General features: G+C 40.1%; 3 protein-coding genes across 4 annotated transcripts in view; 1 reads left to right on the forward strand and 2 right to left on the reverse strand.

Moving 5' to 3' along the window:
* Positions 1–18: 18 nt before the first annotated feature.
* LOC140562421 (zona pellucida sperm-binding protein 3-like) lies at positions 19–10012 on the reverse strand. The gene is made up of 9 exons (XM_072688054.1): positions 9969–10012; positions 8517–8835; positions 8183–8298; positions 7983–8086; positions 6715–6892; positions 6409–6535; positions 6230–6312; positions 5844–5974; positions 19–260 (listed from the first exon to the last, which is right to left on the reverse strand). The coding sequence occupies exons 1-9, from the start codon at positions 10010–10012 to the stop codon at positions 19–21; spliced, it is 1344 nt and encodes a 447-aa protein (XP_072544155.1).
* On the reverse strand, positions 9835–13106 carry cnpy4 (canopy FGF signaling regulator 4). The gene is made up of 6 exons (XM_072686761.1): positions 12949–13106; positions 12313–12439; positions 12034–12130; positions 11754–11876; positions 11307–11424; positions 9835–10564 (listed from the first exon to the last, which is right to left on the reverse strand). The coding sequence occupies exons 1-6, from the start codon at positions 13031–13033 to the stop codon at positions 10455–10457; spliced, it is 660 nt and encodes a 219-aa protein (XP_072542862.1). The 5' UTR covers positions 13034–13106; the 3' UTR covers positions 9835–10454.
* Positions 13107–13638: 532 nt separating this feature from the next.
* The window catches only part of hdac8 (histone deacetylase 8), a 30573-nt gene continuing 26594 nt past the window's right edge, over positions 13639–17617 (forward strand). The window contains exons 1-4 of one of the 2 annotated variants that reach the window (XM_072686762.1): positions 13639–13838; positions 14042–14094; positions 14305–14435; positions 16518–16659. In XM_072686762.1, the coding sequence (XP_072542863.1) occupies positions 13725–13838; positions 14042–14094; positions 14305–14435; positions 16518–16659 (440 nt within the window). In that variant the 5' untranslated portion in view covers positions 13639–13724. Of the gene's footprint in view, positions 13882–14041; positions 14095–14304; positions 14436–16517; positions 16660–17617 lie in introns of both variants that reach the window. The other variant, XM_072686763.1, reaches the window with a different exon arrangement.

Below are 17617 nucleotides of genomic sequence, written 5' to 3' on the forward strand. Positions count from 1 at the left end.
ATCAAACGTCAATCCTCATCAATACAAAGAGTGGCACAGAGGGTGGCACAGAGGGTGGCACACAGACTGGCACAACTCTGTGGAGAAGCCACTGTGGTCTAAAGCACGGGTCCGGGGTCGGCATGACGTCACGCACGCTCTCTCCCACACGCTCTCTCTCACACTCCCACATGCACACACGCGCTCTCTTACGGCCAAACCAGTGAGAAGGGGACCTCCCAGTGCCTCTGGCTGCAGGCGGGCGTTTTGAATGATCGACTCTGTAACAGAACACCATGAACAGGACATTTCTATGTCAATAATTCCTGAACACACTGAAATATGACAAGACTGATTACAACTGCAGCTGATACTGAAGTAACAAATCTTCCAAAAATGAAAGTCCCTAAATTGTTCTGTTATGTTGTGGCAATGTGGCAACCTTAACTTTAAGGCAACCTGTTACATTAAAATAACAGCTTTAAAATCATGATAATGCTGGAGCGACGTCTTTGTCATTGCTACTCCAGGTAGGAACACTGCTACTGCACTATGCAACTTTGGTGATACCTCTCGTAAGAACTGCATAATGCTTCATAACCCGATTCATATCCGTGTGAAATCCTGTAATGTTACTCTATCAGAAGTCCATGCGCTTCATTCACTTTCAGTGTGGGTCTGTGTCTCTCAGCCTGTCCAGAATGCATGTGTAAATCATGCCCTTGAGGTGCGGCTCAAAGCCAAATTGCTGCAGTGAAATTACAGGTGAATTACACTGCCCAGCTGCATGAGAGCCCAGGAGCCAACAATACCAGTTCTCACATAATGCTGCTTTCTAAAGGTTCTCAACCTAAACAAAGTAGAAGTCATAGAAGCTGAAACCATTCGTTCTGAAAAGCAGTGCTTACCAACCCTGCTCCTGCAAAACTACATTCTTGCATATTTCAGCAACAACCCCACCAGATGCATCTGAATACTGCCTTCAGAAATGCTTCTTTAGCTGAGTGAGGTCTATATTTAGTGTTGGAGGTGAAGACTTCAGAAAGATAGATCTCCAGAAAGAATGAGAGCAACGCATCCGGGTACTTTGCCCTTGCGCAATCCCCCCCATCTTATTTTGAACGAGAAAACAGTTGCTTTTATTTGACTGGCAGTAAATACTCGCTTCCAGGCCTTTGGCAATTTAGTTTTAGGCAAAAAACAAGAATTCCCTGCTGAGCAATAATTAAAGAAATAGGGGCTGATGAGTGTCCTTTCAGAGTGCCTCCGTCAAAACGGACGAATGCTGTGCTGAACAATTCAATTTATTCATTAATGAATTTAATAATTTTGATTATTTGACAATTCCTTGGTTTTCCACTATGTTCAATGTTTCTGCTCTTTCGGTGCAGCATCAGCATTCAGTACTCGAACCTTTAACATTATAGCAGTTAGCCCTAGCATCATTAACTGACCTGCGATTAAGCGTTTGCCACACATGCACACGTGCTAACATGACTGGGTCCCAGTTTAATATTTTCATCCTATCTGCAGATGGCCTGATGGCCTGTTGCTGGCTCTTGCTCTTTGGGAGAATAAGAAAAATGGAAAACTAGGGTTTGTTTCCCTTCTGGATGAGCAAAATGCCACGCAGCAGCTTCTATGCATGGTGGCGCTACTGTCCCACGATATAAGCAATATGATTGTTTACACCGAAAGAGGGGCCTGGTCGCTGTCATGGTTGCTCTCATCCAAAAAGTATTAATGGAAGCAAAAGCGGTTGTTCAATGGCATTGCAGTGAAGAGTCCATGTAGTTTCACAACTATTTCATGTAGTTTCACAACTATTTCATGTAGTTTCACAACTATTTCATTTGGCTCAGCTTGTTTGTTCAACCTCAGAAACACCATGTTCATGTTCTTGTGTTCTGAGGAGACCTGAAAAAGAAATGTTTCCAGCTTGAGGACTGAAGTGTGTCATTTGAGGGCACAACGCCAAGAACTGAAAGCAGTAGCATGACTGAAAGCAGCCATCAATTTAGTGTCAGTTGAACACAAGCGAAAGAACACTTGACCAAACAGTGAGCTCTGGTGCTGAAGTGAAGCTTCTACAGATGGATGTGCAAGAGAGAAGGGGGGGGGGGGGGGGAGTCAAGAACAAGTGGATGGAGGAAGGGGAGACAAAAGCAACTTTCCCAGAGAAGTCCCATAAAGCTGATTGATGACTTCCCTTGAGGACTGTTTCCCAGGTGTGTGTGTGTGTGTGCGTACTCGCTCATGCACTGGTGCACAGCGGCTTTGACTTTGAAGGAATTGGACAGCAGACAAGCATAACAGCTTTAATTGAGAGGTGAACTGGCATGATGATTGTACATCACAATTACTTGGAGCTCATCTGCAGATACACTTCCACAAACATTACTTAATGGTTCTAGACCTGACCTATAGGTTCTGGGGAAATCCTCCAATTGGTATACATCTTTATATAATGTGTGTAAATGATTATATAATGTTATAATATATAATGTTATATATATAATGTTATATAAATGATTAATCAGTAGCATTGCAACAAAGCCTTTTTTGGTATTTTATATTTAAGATAAGATAAGATAATCCTTTATTAGTCCCACAGTGGGGAAATTCTCAGTGTCACAGCAGAAAGGGATAGCAAGACACTCAGTTACAAAAAAAATGTAGATAAATAATTTACACTATATACACAATATAAATAAGAAGTAAAAAGCAATAACAATATTATTTACAGATTATTGCAAATGACTCTTAATTGCACATGTGGGAGGGGGCGGGTATTGCACATAGTAAGAGTGTGGATTTAGCAGTGAAGCTTATTTAGAGGTTTAACAACCGACCTATAGAGCATATGGTTCTAGGAAAAATATGGTTAGTGTAGAGTAATGGGTATAACCGCTGCTTTCTTCCTTGTGGCATGTGGAAAAGTGGGCTTGGATCCCCAGCCCAGACAGGCATATAATATTCCTATAAGAGTCCACAAGCAAGACTCATAATGCTCTGTGTGTGTACTCATGTAACATGACTGACCAGTAAGTGACTCCAGGTAAGAGCATCTGCCAAACGCTGTAAATAATAATAAATGAAAAAGGAATAAAACATTTAGATGTGGAGGTTCTTTAAAGCAGTGGTTCTTAAACTGGTCCTCCCGGCCTTTTCACTCTATTTTCAAGTGTTGTGATTTGTGGGAGTCTTTGAGAATTGGCTTGAAAACCACTTCTTCCAACAACCATCTATTGCAAGGTTCTTTAGGGACGTGATTCTTCTATGGCTTCCTAAGTGTTGTGAGTTGTGTTTAAATGAAAAGTCCAGACCAAATGAGAGGTCCTTGAGGACTGGCTTGACAACCACTGCTTTAAACAACTCTACCACAAGGTTCTTTAAGGAACCTTCATTTACTGCTGTGACCACATAACCTTTAGATGACGTCAGGCCCTGCATTTGTTATTTTATTTTTATGCCGTTCATAAATAGTTATATTGTTCCAATTTTACAACCATAGGTTTATTAGTTATACTAATTAAAGCACACTACCTTCTCTACTGGTTTCAGGATGTCCGTTGCAAAACCCCACTTTGTTGTAAATGCGGCTGTACATCATGATGTAGCTCTGTTTGTTTTGGAATGAGCAATTCAGTGAAAGCTAATTTCCTTAAAGACAAATCTATGGAGCACAGCTGCTGATTGGAGTGCCAGTGAAATACAAGGCATGTCAGTATTAATTACATAGATACGCTCTCACAACACTCAAGACCAGCGATTGAAAGTATGCAGCACAGGAAGGGAAATTCCACAGTCCTATTATCAAAACAAATCCATGCCTAGACAAAGAAAACATTATCTAAAGGGCAATTACTGTGGTATTTAATCCTGCCTCCAATTAACAGCAGTGTTATCCAAGCAACCATACAAACATACAATGCCTTAAACAGTGCATTTCTGCACAGAAGGATATTAGAAACATATGAAAAACAAAAAACCCTTGAGGGAGACTGTGGTGCTGAACGCCTTTTAAGCACACCTGTCCTTGTACCGGTCACCTAGTGTTTTATTTATGCAGTCAGAATACATTAAGGGAGTCAAAACATAACGGTTGCTTGAAGTGCATTTCACAGCACATTCTGTACCACAGCCAAAGCTTGTGCAGAAAGCAGTGTTTATAAGAACAGACAAAGTCCTCATAAAACAGCTATGGCATTTTCCAAACTTCATGAAAAAAAATAAATAAAAAAATAATGAAATAATTGCAAACAATACTGAGTGCATGCATACCTTGTTTAAACATACTTGGGATATTTGCAAGCATATGAGGTATGAGTTTCAGCTGATTTTAAGCAGTCCCCACCCCAAACTGCACTCTGCAGCTTCTTCAGACATTCAAGGGGTTTTGCACATTTTACCAGCATAATCTTAGCCTTCCAGATCTCATCTTGTTGATCTACACAGATTTTTTGAACTGTCATTTAACAGTCCATGCTGTAGAAAACTAGCAAAATACCTTTGACTCTCCCAAGGCCAGGAATTAATTTTATTTTTCCCCATATATTTAACCAGCATAGGAGAGCCCATGCCAGTTAATTACAAGTCAAAAATTAAAGAACACTGAGCCTTTGCAACACTAAGGGTGCGCAAACATTTTTACAGACTAGAGAGATAGAGGGGGGGGGGGATTAAAGCTAAATTTTTGGGCACCCTTAGTTAATTTTTTTTAATGAAAAGGAAATTTGCATTAGAAATAGAATTTTGAAAGTCTTCACTGTCTAAACATTTAAAGACTGTTTAGTACTTCACCTAGTTTAAATTAGAAACCCAAGCTAAAGAGACCCTATGCATAACTAGCACATCAGAGTCAAAAAGTTACCTTCTGTCCTGTTATACAAATGAATACAAAAGGTTTAGGGTGTAAAAACTTTAATAGAGGAGCTGGATGATCAACATCTGTGCCAACAAGCCTTGAAACAAAGCTGAAATGAAGGAAGCACATTGAACAAAGCATTGCATTACATCTTGCAGAAAATACAGAAACACCTGGTAAACCTGATTTTTACACTGGAGCAAGAATTTATTATTAATAAATTATTAATTTATTTTTAATTTATGAGGCTGTTCAAGAAACTAGCACAGTGTGAAAGTGAAAGTGTTGATCTTGTTTTTGTTGGAGTAACTGTTTGCTGTCCAGGGAGGGCTTTTTACTTTATTTTGGTTGTGAGGACTGCATTCAGGATTTTGGCTGGGGGGGGCTTTATACCTCTAGCCAATACCTGGCATTAGGCATCATGTTAATGGTTAGGTATGGTTTGCTCCAGAGAGTCCCACTCTATTGGTAACACTTCTTTTACTTTTACACATTTGTTCAGTTTAATTTGCAGCTCTGCTGATTTACTTGAACGTAGGACTGATTAAAGCAAGTGATTAGTGGTGTCGGTAAATACTGACCTTCCTGAAGCAGAGCATTGGATGTGGCTACACCAACTGGTTAACAGCATAGTGACTCATCAGCCTTCATTAAAAAGTACTATACCCTAACTAATGCCAGCCCTTAATTTTACTTAGTGAATGGGACTGCTCCATTAATGCTAGACAACTAGACTCAAACTGTGCCTGAAAACCAGACCTGGGTTACTCACCAGACAGCAATCACTGATCACCGTCGTGGTTGGACAACAAAAGGTCCAAGAGTGGCAAGCTGTTCCCATTCTGAAAGAGAGAGAGTACTGCTGTTGAAGTCAGGCAATGCTGGTAAACATTTCACATAGTTGATAGAGTTCAGCAGGATGTACATTGAAGAGAATAAATACATGCCATCAGAACACCAATAAAAATAGCTGATGTGCATAACTTGACCGCTTTACCTCTTTGCCCATTACTTTGCCTCTTCGACAGTTTACGGTAACCACCAGACTGACTGTATAGGACTGACTGATCCAAGTGACCATGGCTACAGGACAGACACACCTGGTCAGAGTCATCTGCAGACCTCCATCTAGAGGGGAAGAGGGTATAATCAATACATAGAAACAAAACCTCAAATACAAGAAGCAGGCAACTAAAATCCATAATTGAAAATAGCACAACTCGAACTTCATGTCTGTACACATCAGTGCCACTAATTAATCAAACTTTACATATGGAATCAATAATACAAATTGATGAGACAAGTCTAAGATGTGGTAAAATGAACAGCACATGTTCTACACATTTGTTTGAGAGTGTAGTGTATTAGATGCTTGGATATTACCTTCCATCCATGTAAGAGCAAGCCCGCGCCGCAGGATAGCCCTGGCCAATGAGCACAGCCTTCAGAATACAGGTGATTAAGATCTGCAAAATGAATTACAAGGGATTCCTCACAAACAAGGTTTCATAATAACGAGGCTGTCGGCAGGTATATTAAGCAAGAGGAAACCATTTGCTGACCACACTGTCATTACTGGGAGAATTCTGAAATCTGAACGCCTCCAGCTGAAACTGCAGTCTGTCATTTTGAAGGCGGGGCAGAAAGTAGGAGGCAGTGGAGCTTGTTACTAGACCATCAATCATACACCTGCAGAAGGAGAACACCAGCTTTTACATCCTACATGATATAGCACAATATTCCATCAGCAGCAGTAACGACACCTTTTTAACCCTTCCCATTTGAAATGGGACAGTAAGACAGGTTAATAATGGACCCAAAAGTCACACCTCTACCAAACCTCCAGCTCAAAAACCTATTGCTCTTACCCATTGTTCTCAATGAAAGCATATCTGGGACTGGTGGTAACATCAGGCAACTGCGTAGCAACACAGGTGTCCACATACACACGAAGGGGCATGCGAGCACCCATTCCCACTGAGGCTTCCACATTTATCACCTCACCCAGTTGGTAGACACCATGAAGCAGCTCACTGCTCCAGTCACCTGGACAGAAGCAAAGCAGATAACAGTCATGGGTGGTGCCAGTAAATTCAGGTCCCATTAAAAGATTACAGTAGGCAGCCAAAATACTTCTAAGCTGGCCTGGTCAACTTCTCCCCTACATACAGCACCCCTGACCAGTGTACATCAGTGCAGAGTGAAAAGCCTCACAGCACTGCTGCCCTCTAGCGCTGTGACAGGGGAGTGCTAACTGGAAGGTACTTCCAACGCAGTCCTTATTTTCACATTGTATTGGACAAGTATTGTCCTGCTTAATCCAGTGAATAATGACCTGTTTTTTAAAGCACATTTATTATAACTAAGCAGTTCTATTACTACAACCAAGTCAGTTGACCACTGTTTTATTTAAATAAACAAAGGGGGCAAAGGTTTGACAACCCCATGTTGTCCAAGTCTATAGCAGCAGGTGTCCTATTAAGATATGGACTGCCGAGTAAGTTTCCTAGAGAAACCTAAATTATGGGACTGAAGGATCCCTCACTATTTCATGACAAATTAAGGAGATAAAGACCTGGAATATCAAGTGCTGGATTTGCATTTAATAGAATAGATAGAAACACTCAATAGGCACTGAAGAGGGGGAACATGAGAGCTAGGGACAGTAGAAACATGCGCATGGTCCAGGGGTCACAAGTCAAAAAACACCCCACCCACACAACTTCTTTGGACAAATGAAACCAAAATGATGGCAAGAGAGGTATAGAATAGGCGAACAAAGGGCTCAAGCATATATCAGTTAAGGTCAACAAAGCATCTCAAGACAAAACTCAACACCCATGGGTCCCAGACTTCAGGCGGTCATTGACTGCTAAGGACTCACATCAAAAATGCCTGTAACTCCTAAACACTTTAGTTTAATGCAAGGTTTTGTTAAACCCTCTGAATTAAAGCTGCACTCCAGTCTCAACTTTATTGCAATGCAAATCAACTGCAGTGGTGTTGGCCAGTTGGCAAAAAAACAAAAACGCCACACATCACGGTCTAAATACCAATAGTATACTATAAGTATTACCAATTTTAATGGACAATGTATTAAAGGGAGAAGTATTGTAGAAAAAAGTTTTCATCTCACGTGTCATGAGCTTTATGCCCAGGTCCAGTTCACTCTGCTGGGAAACAGTGGAGATAAGCGGTGACCAGGTGGGCACAACAGCCGCACTGCTCACTCTGTACTTCCTGTGTGAGTGAGGAGGAGAGATTCATTTGGAACAGTGAGAAGACTCTACAGAACTACAGCATGTAGCATATCTAGCCAGCCTTATAGATTCTTACCTACTAAACCAGCACTGAATGGGAATGGTCACAGGGCCTAGTCTCATAATACCACGTGGAGGAGGAGTGGGAGAATAGAGCAGGAGATTAGAGTAGATCATTCCATCACCATTCATCTGCAACAGAACATTAAGGATCCTTTAAAACATCCAAAAACAGAAAAACATCCAAATCAAATGCAGACAGTGTGGGTCAGTGAGGGTTTAGACCAGTGTTCCCAGCCCTGGCCTTGGAGAACCCCCTGCCCCACACATTTTAGTCTACCCTATTCTAAACACACAACCACCATTACAACCTTAACTATAAAGACCAAACATTAAAAAGGTCAACCTGCCTGAAAGCCAGTGCCACATTTGTCAAATGGCACTTCAATGACATATTCAGCTTCTCCAGCCTCTCTGGCTCTGCAGGAGTGTTCATCAGAACCTGCAGAGAACACTGCTAGTTCACTAGCATGTACATGAACACCTGTACCAAACAAGTCAGCTTTAACATGGACCTCCATGGAGGCCTTGCCGCATTTCACAGCTACAGTGTGCAAGCAGAATTGGTCATTGCACTTCTTCAAGCTGCTTTGTTCATAAGCTGCAAGCTCAGGGAGAGACTTGACAAGTGGAGAAGGAGCAAATGTGTAACACTCAACATCAAGAAACCTGAAGAACAAGAACCCAAAAAGAAAGCCACAGACAGCCACCAAATGCTCCATCTTAGTGGACGACCTTGGTAGAGTGACTTTGTAAAAGGTGGGGCTTTTCTAAGGGTAATTCAGACAGATGACAAGAATCTCAGCCAATGACAAGAGGGATTCTGAAAGGACGGATGATGTCCAATTAGATTCACCTGAAGGGCTCAGCACGTTTCTGTGTCTTTTCCCTACAACTCTAATTCGCTTTCTGTCCAAATGTTTGCGGACTCTCTTTCTAATAAATGTGTTGAGCTACTTTAAGTTGAACCAATTGCTGACACAGATGTGCAAATGCACAAACTCAGCTTCTCTACTCCCTGTAGAGAAGTATCGGCAAAAGAATTAGACTGTCTGGAGTAAATAATCGTAAACCTAATGCCAATATAAAGAGCTATACAGACAAAAGTAAAGGGACACATTTATTGTTTCTTCTGAAACCAAGGGTATTAAAAAGGGTTTATCCTTATTTGTTGGAGTAACTGTGTCTACTGTCCAGGGAAGGCTTTCTACTATATTGTGGAGCATTGCTGTGAGGATTTGATTTCATTGAGTGACAAGAACGTTAGTAAAGTCAGGATGATCACCCCACCTCATCCAAAAAAAAAGCATTGGATAGAGCACCGTTATTATAGAAAACACAGTTCCACTGCTCCACATCACAATGCTGGGGGGCTTTAAACCCCTCTTGCCCATAGCTGGCTTTAGGTATGGTGCCAATAGGTTTATATTTATCTGCTCCAGAGTGTACTGTTCTATTGGCAATACTCTCTACAGGGGCTAGCAAGCTGTGTGAACTTGCATGTGTGCCAGCAATAGCTGAATGCATTAATTAGAAGCCATCTAGTAATACTAGCGTACCTTCAACCAAACATGTTCATTCTGGAAACCTGGACTGGAACTGGGGTACAAAACTAAGCATATTGGACTACACAATAACACAATAAAATAATTGAGTCAGTACAGCAGGTACTGAATAAAATATTTTATTTAAAAAGTCATAAAAATGTACATATTGCAAACACAAACCGGTCTCATTGCACTGAAACTGTTCACGCCTCAGTAGAAAAGGAAAAGAAAAAAAAAAGGGAAAAAAAATAGTACCATGTAACATGCTCATAAACTACTGTGCTGGAGTCCTGACACATGCTCTATTACGTAACACTGAGGCAGTTTGTAGCACAAAGGTACAATGAATGGAGTATCTTCATTATCAATTATCAAGCACCTCATAAAAACAACCATCCTGTAAACTTGAGCGCAACCATTTTGTAGAACAAATGTAAGGTGCCATCAGCGCTTGGCTACACACTGCCATGCAGGATGACGTGATACTGTTAGTGAGGTACAGGTTTGCTCAGGAGAGAAAAGAAGGCAAGTATGGTATAAAACCAGTCACAGTTTTTGTCATTGCGCATTAAAAAACCTTCGGAAGCTTCTCTGATTGTCCATGTAGTGTTGACTAGTACCAAGAAAAGCAAGATGCCATTAGGTGCCATTTTCAATTTGTTGGCTCGCCCATCTTTTTCAGGACATACTGTAGCAGGAGAAACTGTCCAGATGTTTGAATTTGTTAGTCTTTTTTTGCTATCAAAGTTCTCCAGCATCATGCGTTTGTCCATCTTCTTCTCTGTTGCTCTCCGACCCCTCAGCTGATCCTTTTATCCCCATGTCACCTTTCCAAACCTCCTTCAGGCATTCTAAAAAAAAAAACAAAAACAACAACAAATATGTGATTTTAATGTAAACTCTAATGCCAATCATAATTTGGTCCTTGTCAGAGTGGCTCAGGTTCTTATGCTCGCCCTTTTTTTCCTGCTTCTAACACCTTTAAGAATTGACAGTTCGCTCACTGCCTCATATGTATATCCCACCCCTTGCTGAAGGCAGCTACAGATGAAGATAATCAATGGGTGTGTTTACATGCACTTAATAGTCCTCTAACTGCAGAAAATTAGATAGTCTGTAATCGGATCAACACACTTCTAGCCTATAATCTCACAGGAGAATGTCACAAAAACCTCCTGCCGCGGCTTTAAGTTTAAGTAACATTTTCAGGCAAAACTTGATCTTGAAACTTGGTTTTATGGTTTTGCAATGCTGCTCTTCTTTCAGCCTGATTACTGAGCTAATATCCAGCTGTCTTCATTGGATTTCTAAGTCTGATCCAAGAAATCAGAGTATGCTGTTTACAAGACCACCTGAACTACCAGATAACTGCAAAAAACGATTATGACCAGATCATAAGAGCATGTAAATGCACTCAATGTTTTTCCACGTCACCCGTCTAGTGGTGTGATAGCTAATCAGCCTTGACTCAGCATTTCTTATTTGAATAAATGAATAAGTGAATGAATGGACAAGACCATGTGGTTTCTATGAAGAACGTGTTGCAGAAAGAGTCTTCCTATTCAAAGGCATGTGTGGATGCACCTCTCTCACCTATTTCTGAGCTTTTCAGAACATGAGATTCGCAAAGAAACTTCTCCAGTCTTTCCTCCTGATGATTGAAGTACCAGTCCTCTACCACCTCCTCATATTCCTCCAGCATGGTCTCACACTGAAACATAATAGTGTATGTGTGTGTGTGTGTGTGTGTTACCAGTACATGTTAACATACCTCTCACCTCCTCAAACTCTTCAACCATGCTTTTAAGTTTAAATGTATATTTAGCTCTACTCAGAACCATGCACTTCCATCACCTCCCCACATTTTTAATTATCCTCTACCTCACACCTGCTATGGGTAACAAAAACAGACATGTGGGAGTATCCTGTACCAAATCTTTACACTATGCAGACTAAAAGTAAGTTATTTCAACAAGAACAAGAGCACACTCACACTCATCCTAAACGCTACAGATGTTTTTTTCTTAGCTGGAGTGTTACCTGTCTCTTCAGGTCTGCCACCTCCACTGATGGTTCATCCCAGAGCTCATAAGGGACACCCAGCTCAACCTTGACTCCCTTACCAACCAGATTCTTCAGTGTACTCATGGTCTGACTGGTGCCCTGAAACACACACCTATACACAATGAGACACACTACTAAAACATCAAAACAAGAATCGCCTGAAGATCCGAAATAATCAGCTGATGATTACAGAGTCAGAGTCAGGCTTTAAAATAAATAAGAAGGAAAAGGATTGACTTGCGTTCTGGTAGACAACCTTAGCATAACGGAGGCTACCCGGTCTCTCAGCATGGACGCTGTACTGCAGTATCCCTGCGCAGATGTTGTCCACAGCTTCGGTCAACCGGGTTTCTCTTCAGAAAACAAAGCATGATCACCATCAACTACAACTACATCACCCATAGTCAATTAGAGGTCAACTTAATGTTTTTACTAGACAAAGGGGGCACAATGACATGAAACTGAGCGACTACACCAGTCTGTAATACTCCAAATGAATTTTAACTGGTTCTTCTCATTCAGTGATTTCACTTACGAGGTATTGTACTTGATTTTGCGTCTGCGTTTTCCAGTGTCCAGCACCTCTCCAAGCTCCATAACCTCTTTGGAGCGGCCGGTCTTTTCAAGGGCTGCCTGCAACTCCACTGTCAAGAACTTGCATACTGCCCAAAAAAAAAAAAAAAAAAAAAAAAAAAAATTCACAAAAGTCATTTACAGAGTGTAAATGGTGTTAGGTAGTTAGGTAATAAAACCTATAAAAAATAAATCATAATTAAAAAAAGAAGACAAACCAGAACAAAAAAACAAAAAACAAAAGCAGTTAAAGTTACATAAAAGTACAAATAATTAAACACCAGATAAAAGGCTAGTAAAAGGGATCCATATTCATCAACACCTAAAATTTCAGCATCTGTATTGGATAAGAAAAGGTGGTAACTGACGTGGTACCCATGTTAATGAGTAAACTTTATGAAAGCAAGAAAATCAACAGATCCACAATGCAGAGGCACGCAGAGGAATCCTTAACTTTAACAAGAACTTTATATAAAGTTATTCAGCAATATTCAGTAAGAAGAACAGAACCTTTAGACTTAATAAAACCTCTTTATTAGAAACTGCGACTAAATCCACTCTGAAGTCTGAACTCATCCGGAGCTCGAGAGCAGCTTACCTTCACATTTATTAGGAAGCCGCTCGTCCTCGTTTGCTGCAGAGAGGCTAAACAGAAACGACACGAGCAGAGCTGAAACCTTCATTATTGTGGCAGTTAGTTTTGAGCTTAGTCGAGATAAATTTACATTACAGCCACATCGACACCACTAGCACTAAAAAAAATCAGATGGCACTGAGCATGCGCGTTTAAGATGCAGAGGCCCGAGGAAAGGGCAAAACAAGAGCCTGGAAATCGATTCTTCTTCTTCTTCTCATACTACTACTACTACTACTACTACTACTGCTACTACTATAACTATTTATTATTATTAATATTATTATTATTATTATTATTATTATTATTATTATTATTATTGTTATTATTATTGTTATTATTATTATCATTATTATTGTTATTATTATTATTATTATTATTATTGTTGTTATTATTATTATTATTGTTATTATTATTATTATTATTATTGTTGTTGTTGTTGTTGTTGTTGTTGTTGTTGTTGAACTGCTGTTGATATGAAATGTAGATACGTTATATTAAAGAGTAAAATCTAATATATTTTTTAAGATGTTGAATTGAACAGCAAATACACGATTTTGGGTAAAAGAAACATTTCCTTTTTTAATAGTAAGAAAGGGTGCTCTTATTGTGAAATGTCGTGTCCATAGCTACCGGAAGTCGGTGACACTGCGCCTGTGTTCGTTTTAAAAATCTCAGGATACCGAGAGCCTTACATGTATTTTCCCTTGGTTTTGTTGCTTTTAACTGTACGGTTTTAAATGTGTGACAGGAGTGACTGTGATGATGAAAAAGTCACTAAACGCAGAGTGGTGTACATTTACAGTCCGGAGTATGTTGAGACTTGTGACACCTTGTCTAAAGTGCCTAACCGGGTGAGTAGCGTTAGGCTGCACTGAAGCATCTCTACTCGAGCAGGTACTGGGGATCAGCTCTAGAGCTTGTTGTACAGTTTCTGATCTCACTCGCAGGCACATGGCAGCATGACTAGTACTGAAACTGTTTAGCCCTGTCCTGTTTTTGTAGGCCTAACGTTGAAAGCATAACGCCTGCTGTTCTTCTGTGTCTGCTCCCACAGGCGAGTATGGTTCATTCCCTGATTGAAGCGTATGGCTTATTACAGTATATGAGGTGTGTACATTTCTTCACATTCACCTTCATCCCACTGGACTGTGGCAGGACTGTAATTCTCAGCTTTCACTTAACAAACAAACAAAAATAGATTAAACTACCAACCCCTTTAGTGATTATATAAAGTATTATTGCTGCACTGTTTTGTATAATTTGTAAAATCTCCTGACATTAAATGATACCCTGAGATGAAACTGAGTACCATTATAGGGTGGTTAAGCCTCATGCGGCATCAATGGAGGAGATGGCGGTGTTCCACACACACTCCTACCTGGAGCATCTCCACAAGATCAGCCAAAACGGAGACAACGATGACCCTCAGTCTGGTGATTTTGGGCTGGGTAAGAGGTGCTGCATTTTACATTTTACATTTACGGCATTTAGCTGACACTCTTATCCAGAGCGACTTACAAGGTTACTCGTATTACAGAGGTGGGTCAGTGTAGTGTTAGGAGTCTTGCCCAAGGACTCTTATTGGTGTAGCGCAGCATAGTCACCCGGACCGGGAATCGAACCCCAGTCTCCCACATGGTGTGGTAGCTCAGTGGCAGGTAGTGGTGTTATCTGTTGCGCCACACCAACCACACATGCATGTGTGTACTTCACACTACATGTATGCTTCACACTGTGGACTGTGGGATATTTTACATAGCAGGATTTCTCAGTTTAGCCGGAACACAACATGAGGCTAAAGTGTAGCCTGTTTCAATAGGAAAAGAGGTGAAGGATGTTCTTATTGGACCTTTTTTCGACCTGCTTTGGAGTGGATACAGAGGATTGCAAAAGGAATGTTTTTTATGATGGGATAAATGCACATCTTTTGGGAATGTGTCCCCTTCATGTAGTTACTTGCGGAACACAGAATGAATACTGTGATAATCCTGACTCAGTGCTGATTAGGTGTAGGCACTGAAGGCACTGGCCGGTCTCCTCACTCGCTTTGGTAAGGATGCACAGTATTTATGCATATAGTTGGTGAGAAATATGTAATATGATGCTGTGATAGATCATGTGTGCATATCATTTATAGATTGCAGAAGTGCTGCACATGACTCTTTTCATTCATTTGTAATAGCCATTTTCAAATGAGACGCTGCTGACACACTGTGTCTATTCAGATGACCAAATCCCATTCAAAACAACAAAACATCATCATACACTGTATGTCCAAATATTTATGGACACCCCTGCAACTTTAAGTTGCACTAATTACTGAATTACTGCACACACACAGCTTGTCTAGACCCTATAGAAAAGTATTGCCAATATAATAAGAGTCTCTGGAGCAGATAAACATGAACCTACTGGCACCATGCCCTAATGCTAGGCATTGGCTACAGGGGTATAAAGCCCCCAGCGTTAAGCTGTGGAGCAGTGGAACTGTGTTCTTTGCAATGATGGTGCACCAACCAGTACTTTTGGAAGGAGTTGGAGATGTAGAGGTATGGTGGTGATCATTCAACAAATCTTCACAGCAATTCCCCAAAATCTAGTAGAAAGCCTTCCCTGGAGGTTGATTCCAACAAAAGCAGGATCAACTGTGTTTTTTATAACCTTGATTTCTAGAAGAAAAATTGAATAAGCAGGTGTCCCAATACTATTGTCCGTGTAGTTTACAGCTCTCTATTGCATAACAAACTCAAAGCTAGGAGTACACCAATAAGAGAATTGTAAGCTGATGCTAATACCCAGTGGTTTTGTGAATATATCTGTTGATACACAGAAACGGAGAGTATGTCCACTTGGATTAGCATTGCAGCAAAATACAAGTAGAGGCTTATAAATGCAATAATTGAATGAATACAAAAATACAATAAAAAAATGAATACACAATACAAATAGTATGTTCTTCATGAATACAGTATTGTCAAAACACTGGTTTGAAATTGGTTAAATCTGTCAAAATCTGTACAGGTACCTGTCTGTACAAGTCTGTACAGGTACCTGCTAATACTGAGTCTCATTTTGTGCATCCCTAATAATTACACCTGGCACAATTGACCTGTGAATCTGTCAGGCTCCCTCTCAGGAGCTAAATGCTGGGCTGTTTTATCAGTCTTAATCATAAAGAGATAATGCTAAAACCTATTCATGTTCATGCACAACACCAGCCTGTCATCCACATGTAATGTTATGTGATGTCCTTGTTCAGACACCAGAGGGCAGTGTAGGGTTTCTGTTCTAATAAAGCTTCCATTAAAAAGAGTTGAGCTTCAGGTCAAGTTAATCAGTATAGTCAACACTTTGCATTTATGTTGGATGTCCGCCATGTGTGTTTCTGGAGTTTTGACCTACTCACTGACTCTTTGATGGAGATTGTTGCTTATTGTCATGGAATAGGAAACTGTATGTTTGCCTGTTTTTCCTCCTCCTCAGTTTGGAGCTCTGTGCTTTTTTTTGTCTTTTGTCCACCAACCCCCTAGGGTACGACTGTCCGATAGTGGAGGGCATATTTGATTATGCGGCGGCTGTTGGTGGAGCCACTCTGACTGCTGCCCAGTGTCTGCTGGATGGAAAGTGTGAAGTAGCCATCAACTGGGCAGGAGGCTGGCATCATGCCAAGAAGTAAGAGGACACAGCACGCCTGTTTTGTCAACCTTTAAAACAATCGCGGAGTCACTAGAGTAGAAAGCTACAGATGCATTGTTGCAGAACTGTTCAGTGTTAGCAGAGTTCATTGACTGACTGTTTAAAATGCTGTGGATTGATTTGGGTCGTTCAAATGGGTTGTGATTTTACTGGTAGAGGGAAAAATTAGTTTATTGTTCAGTACACCTGTAGTTGATTTAGTGCCATGTTACAGGTAGGGCTGTGCATTGGCAAGAATACAGGGTAGGCAGCAAGATATTGAAAAAACTAACCTTGCAATATATATATATATATATATATATATATATATATATATATATATATATATATATATATATATATATATATATATGCAATATAAAATGTTTAATATGTATATATTGTGATATTAAAATAAATACAGGGATTTTTACTCAATTTTCACTCAAGTCACAGGAAAGCAATTATCCACCATGTCTTATTATTAATAATATAGTCTGCATTTCCAAGATTGGAGTTAATATATATATAATATATAATACTTATATATATATATATATATATATATATATATAGAGAGAGAGAGAGAGAGAGGGATAAAAAATATTTAGCAAATAAAATCTAACACTGGTAGATGGGTATGGAATTTCATTTTGCATATGTTATGATATAATTCACCTAACATTGCATGACCTGCAATGTGACATTTGCGCATGCACACATTGCGATGGTGAAACAATATATTGTGCAGCCCAAATACAGGAGCTGCACATATATGATTCGATATGTTGCGAGATATTGTGATACTGTAAGCAAGGTGATGTATTGTTTATTGCCCATCACATTCTAAAAAACTGTCATAGAATAAAACACACGGTCCTATGCCTAAATTCTAGTAAAAGAAGAGTTTTCATCCAATCAGAACAGTATAACACTGCTATATTGCGGTTGGGGT

The sequence above is a fragment of the Salminus brasiliensis genome, chromosome 9 (assembly GCF_030463535.1).
Source record: "Salminus brasiliensis chromosome 9, fSalBra1.hap2, whole genome shotgun sequence".
Classification (NCBI taxonomy): domain Eukaryota; kingdom Metazoa; phylum Chordata; class Actinopteri; order Characiformes; family Bryconidae; genus Salminus; species Salminus brasiliensis.

Excerpts from the sequence above, each read along its gene's own strand:
- cnpy4 (XM_072686761.1), bottom strand. The coding sequence starts at position 13,033 with ATGAAGGTTTCAGCTCTGCTCGTGTCGTTTCTGTTTAGCCTCTCTGCA. Across the intron at positions 12,131-12,312 it reads AAAATCAAGTACAATACCTC|AGAAACCCGGTTGACCGAAG; the intron begins GTAAGTGAAATC and ends TGTTTTCTGAAG. Across the intron at positions 11,877-12,033 it reads GTAGCCTCCGTTATGCTAAG|GGCACCAGTCAGACCATGAG; the intron begins GTTGTCTACCAG and ends TGTGTGTTTCAG.
- LOC140562421 (XM_072688054.1), bottom strand. The coding sequence starts at position 10,012 with ATGTGTCAGGACTCCAGCACAGTAGTTTATGAGCATGTTACATG. Across the intron at positions 8,087-8,182 it reads ATTCAGTGCTGGTTTAGTAG|GAAGTACAGAGTGAGCAGTG; the intron begins GTAAGAATCTAT and ends TCACTCACACAG. Across the intron at positions 5,975-6,229 it reads TGCTCTTACATGGATGGAAG|ATGGAGGTCTGCAGATGACT; the intron begins GTAATATCCAAG and ends CTTCCCCTCTAG.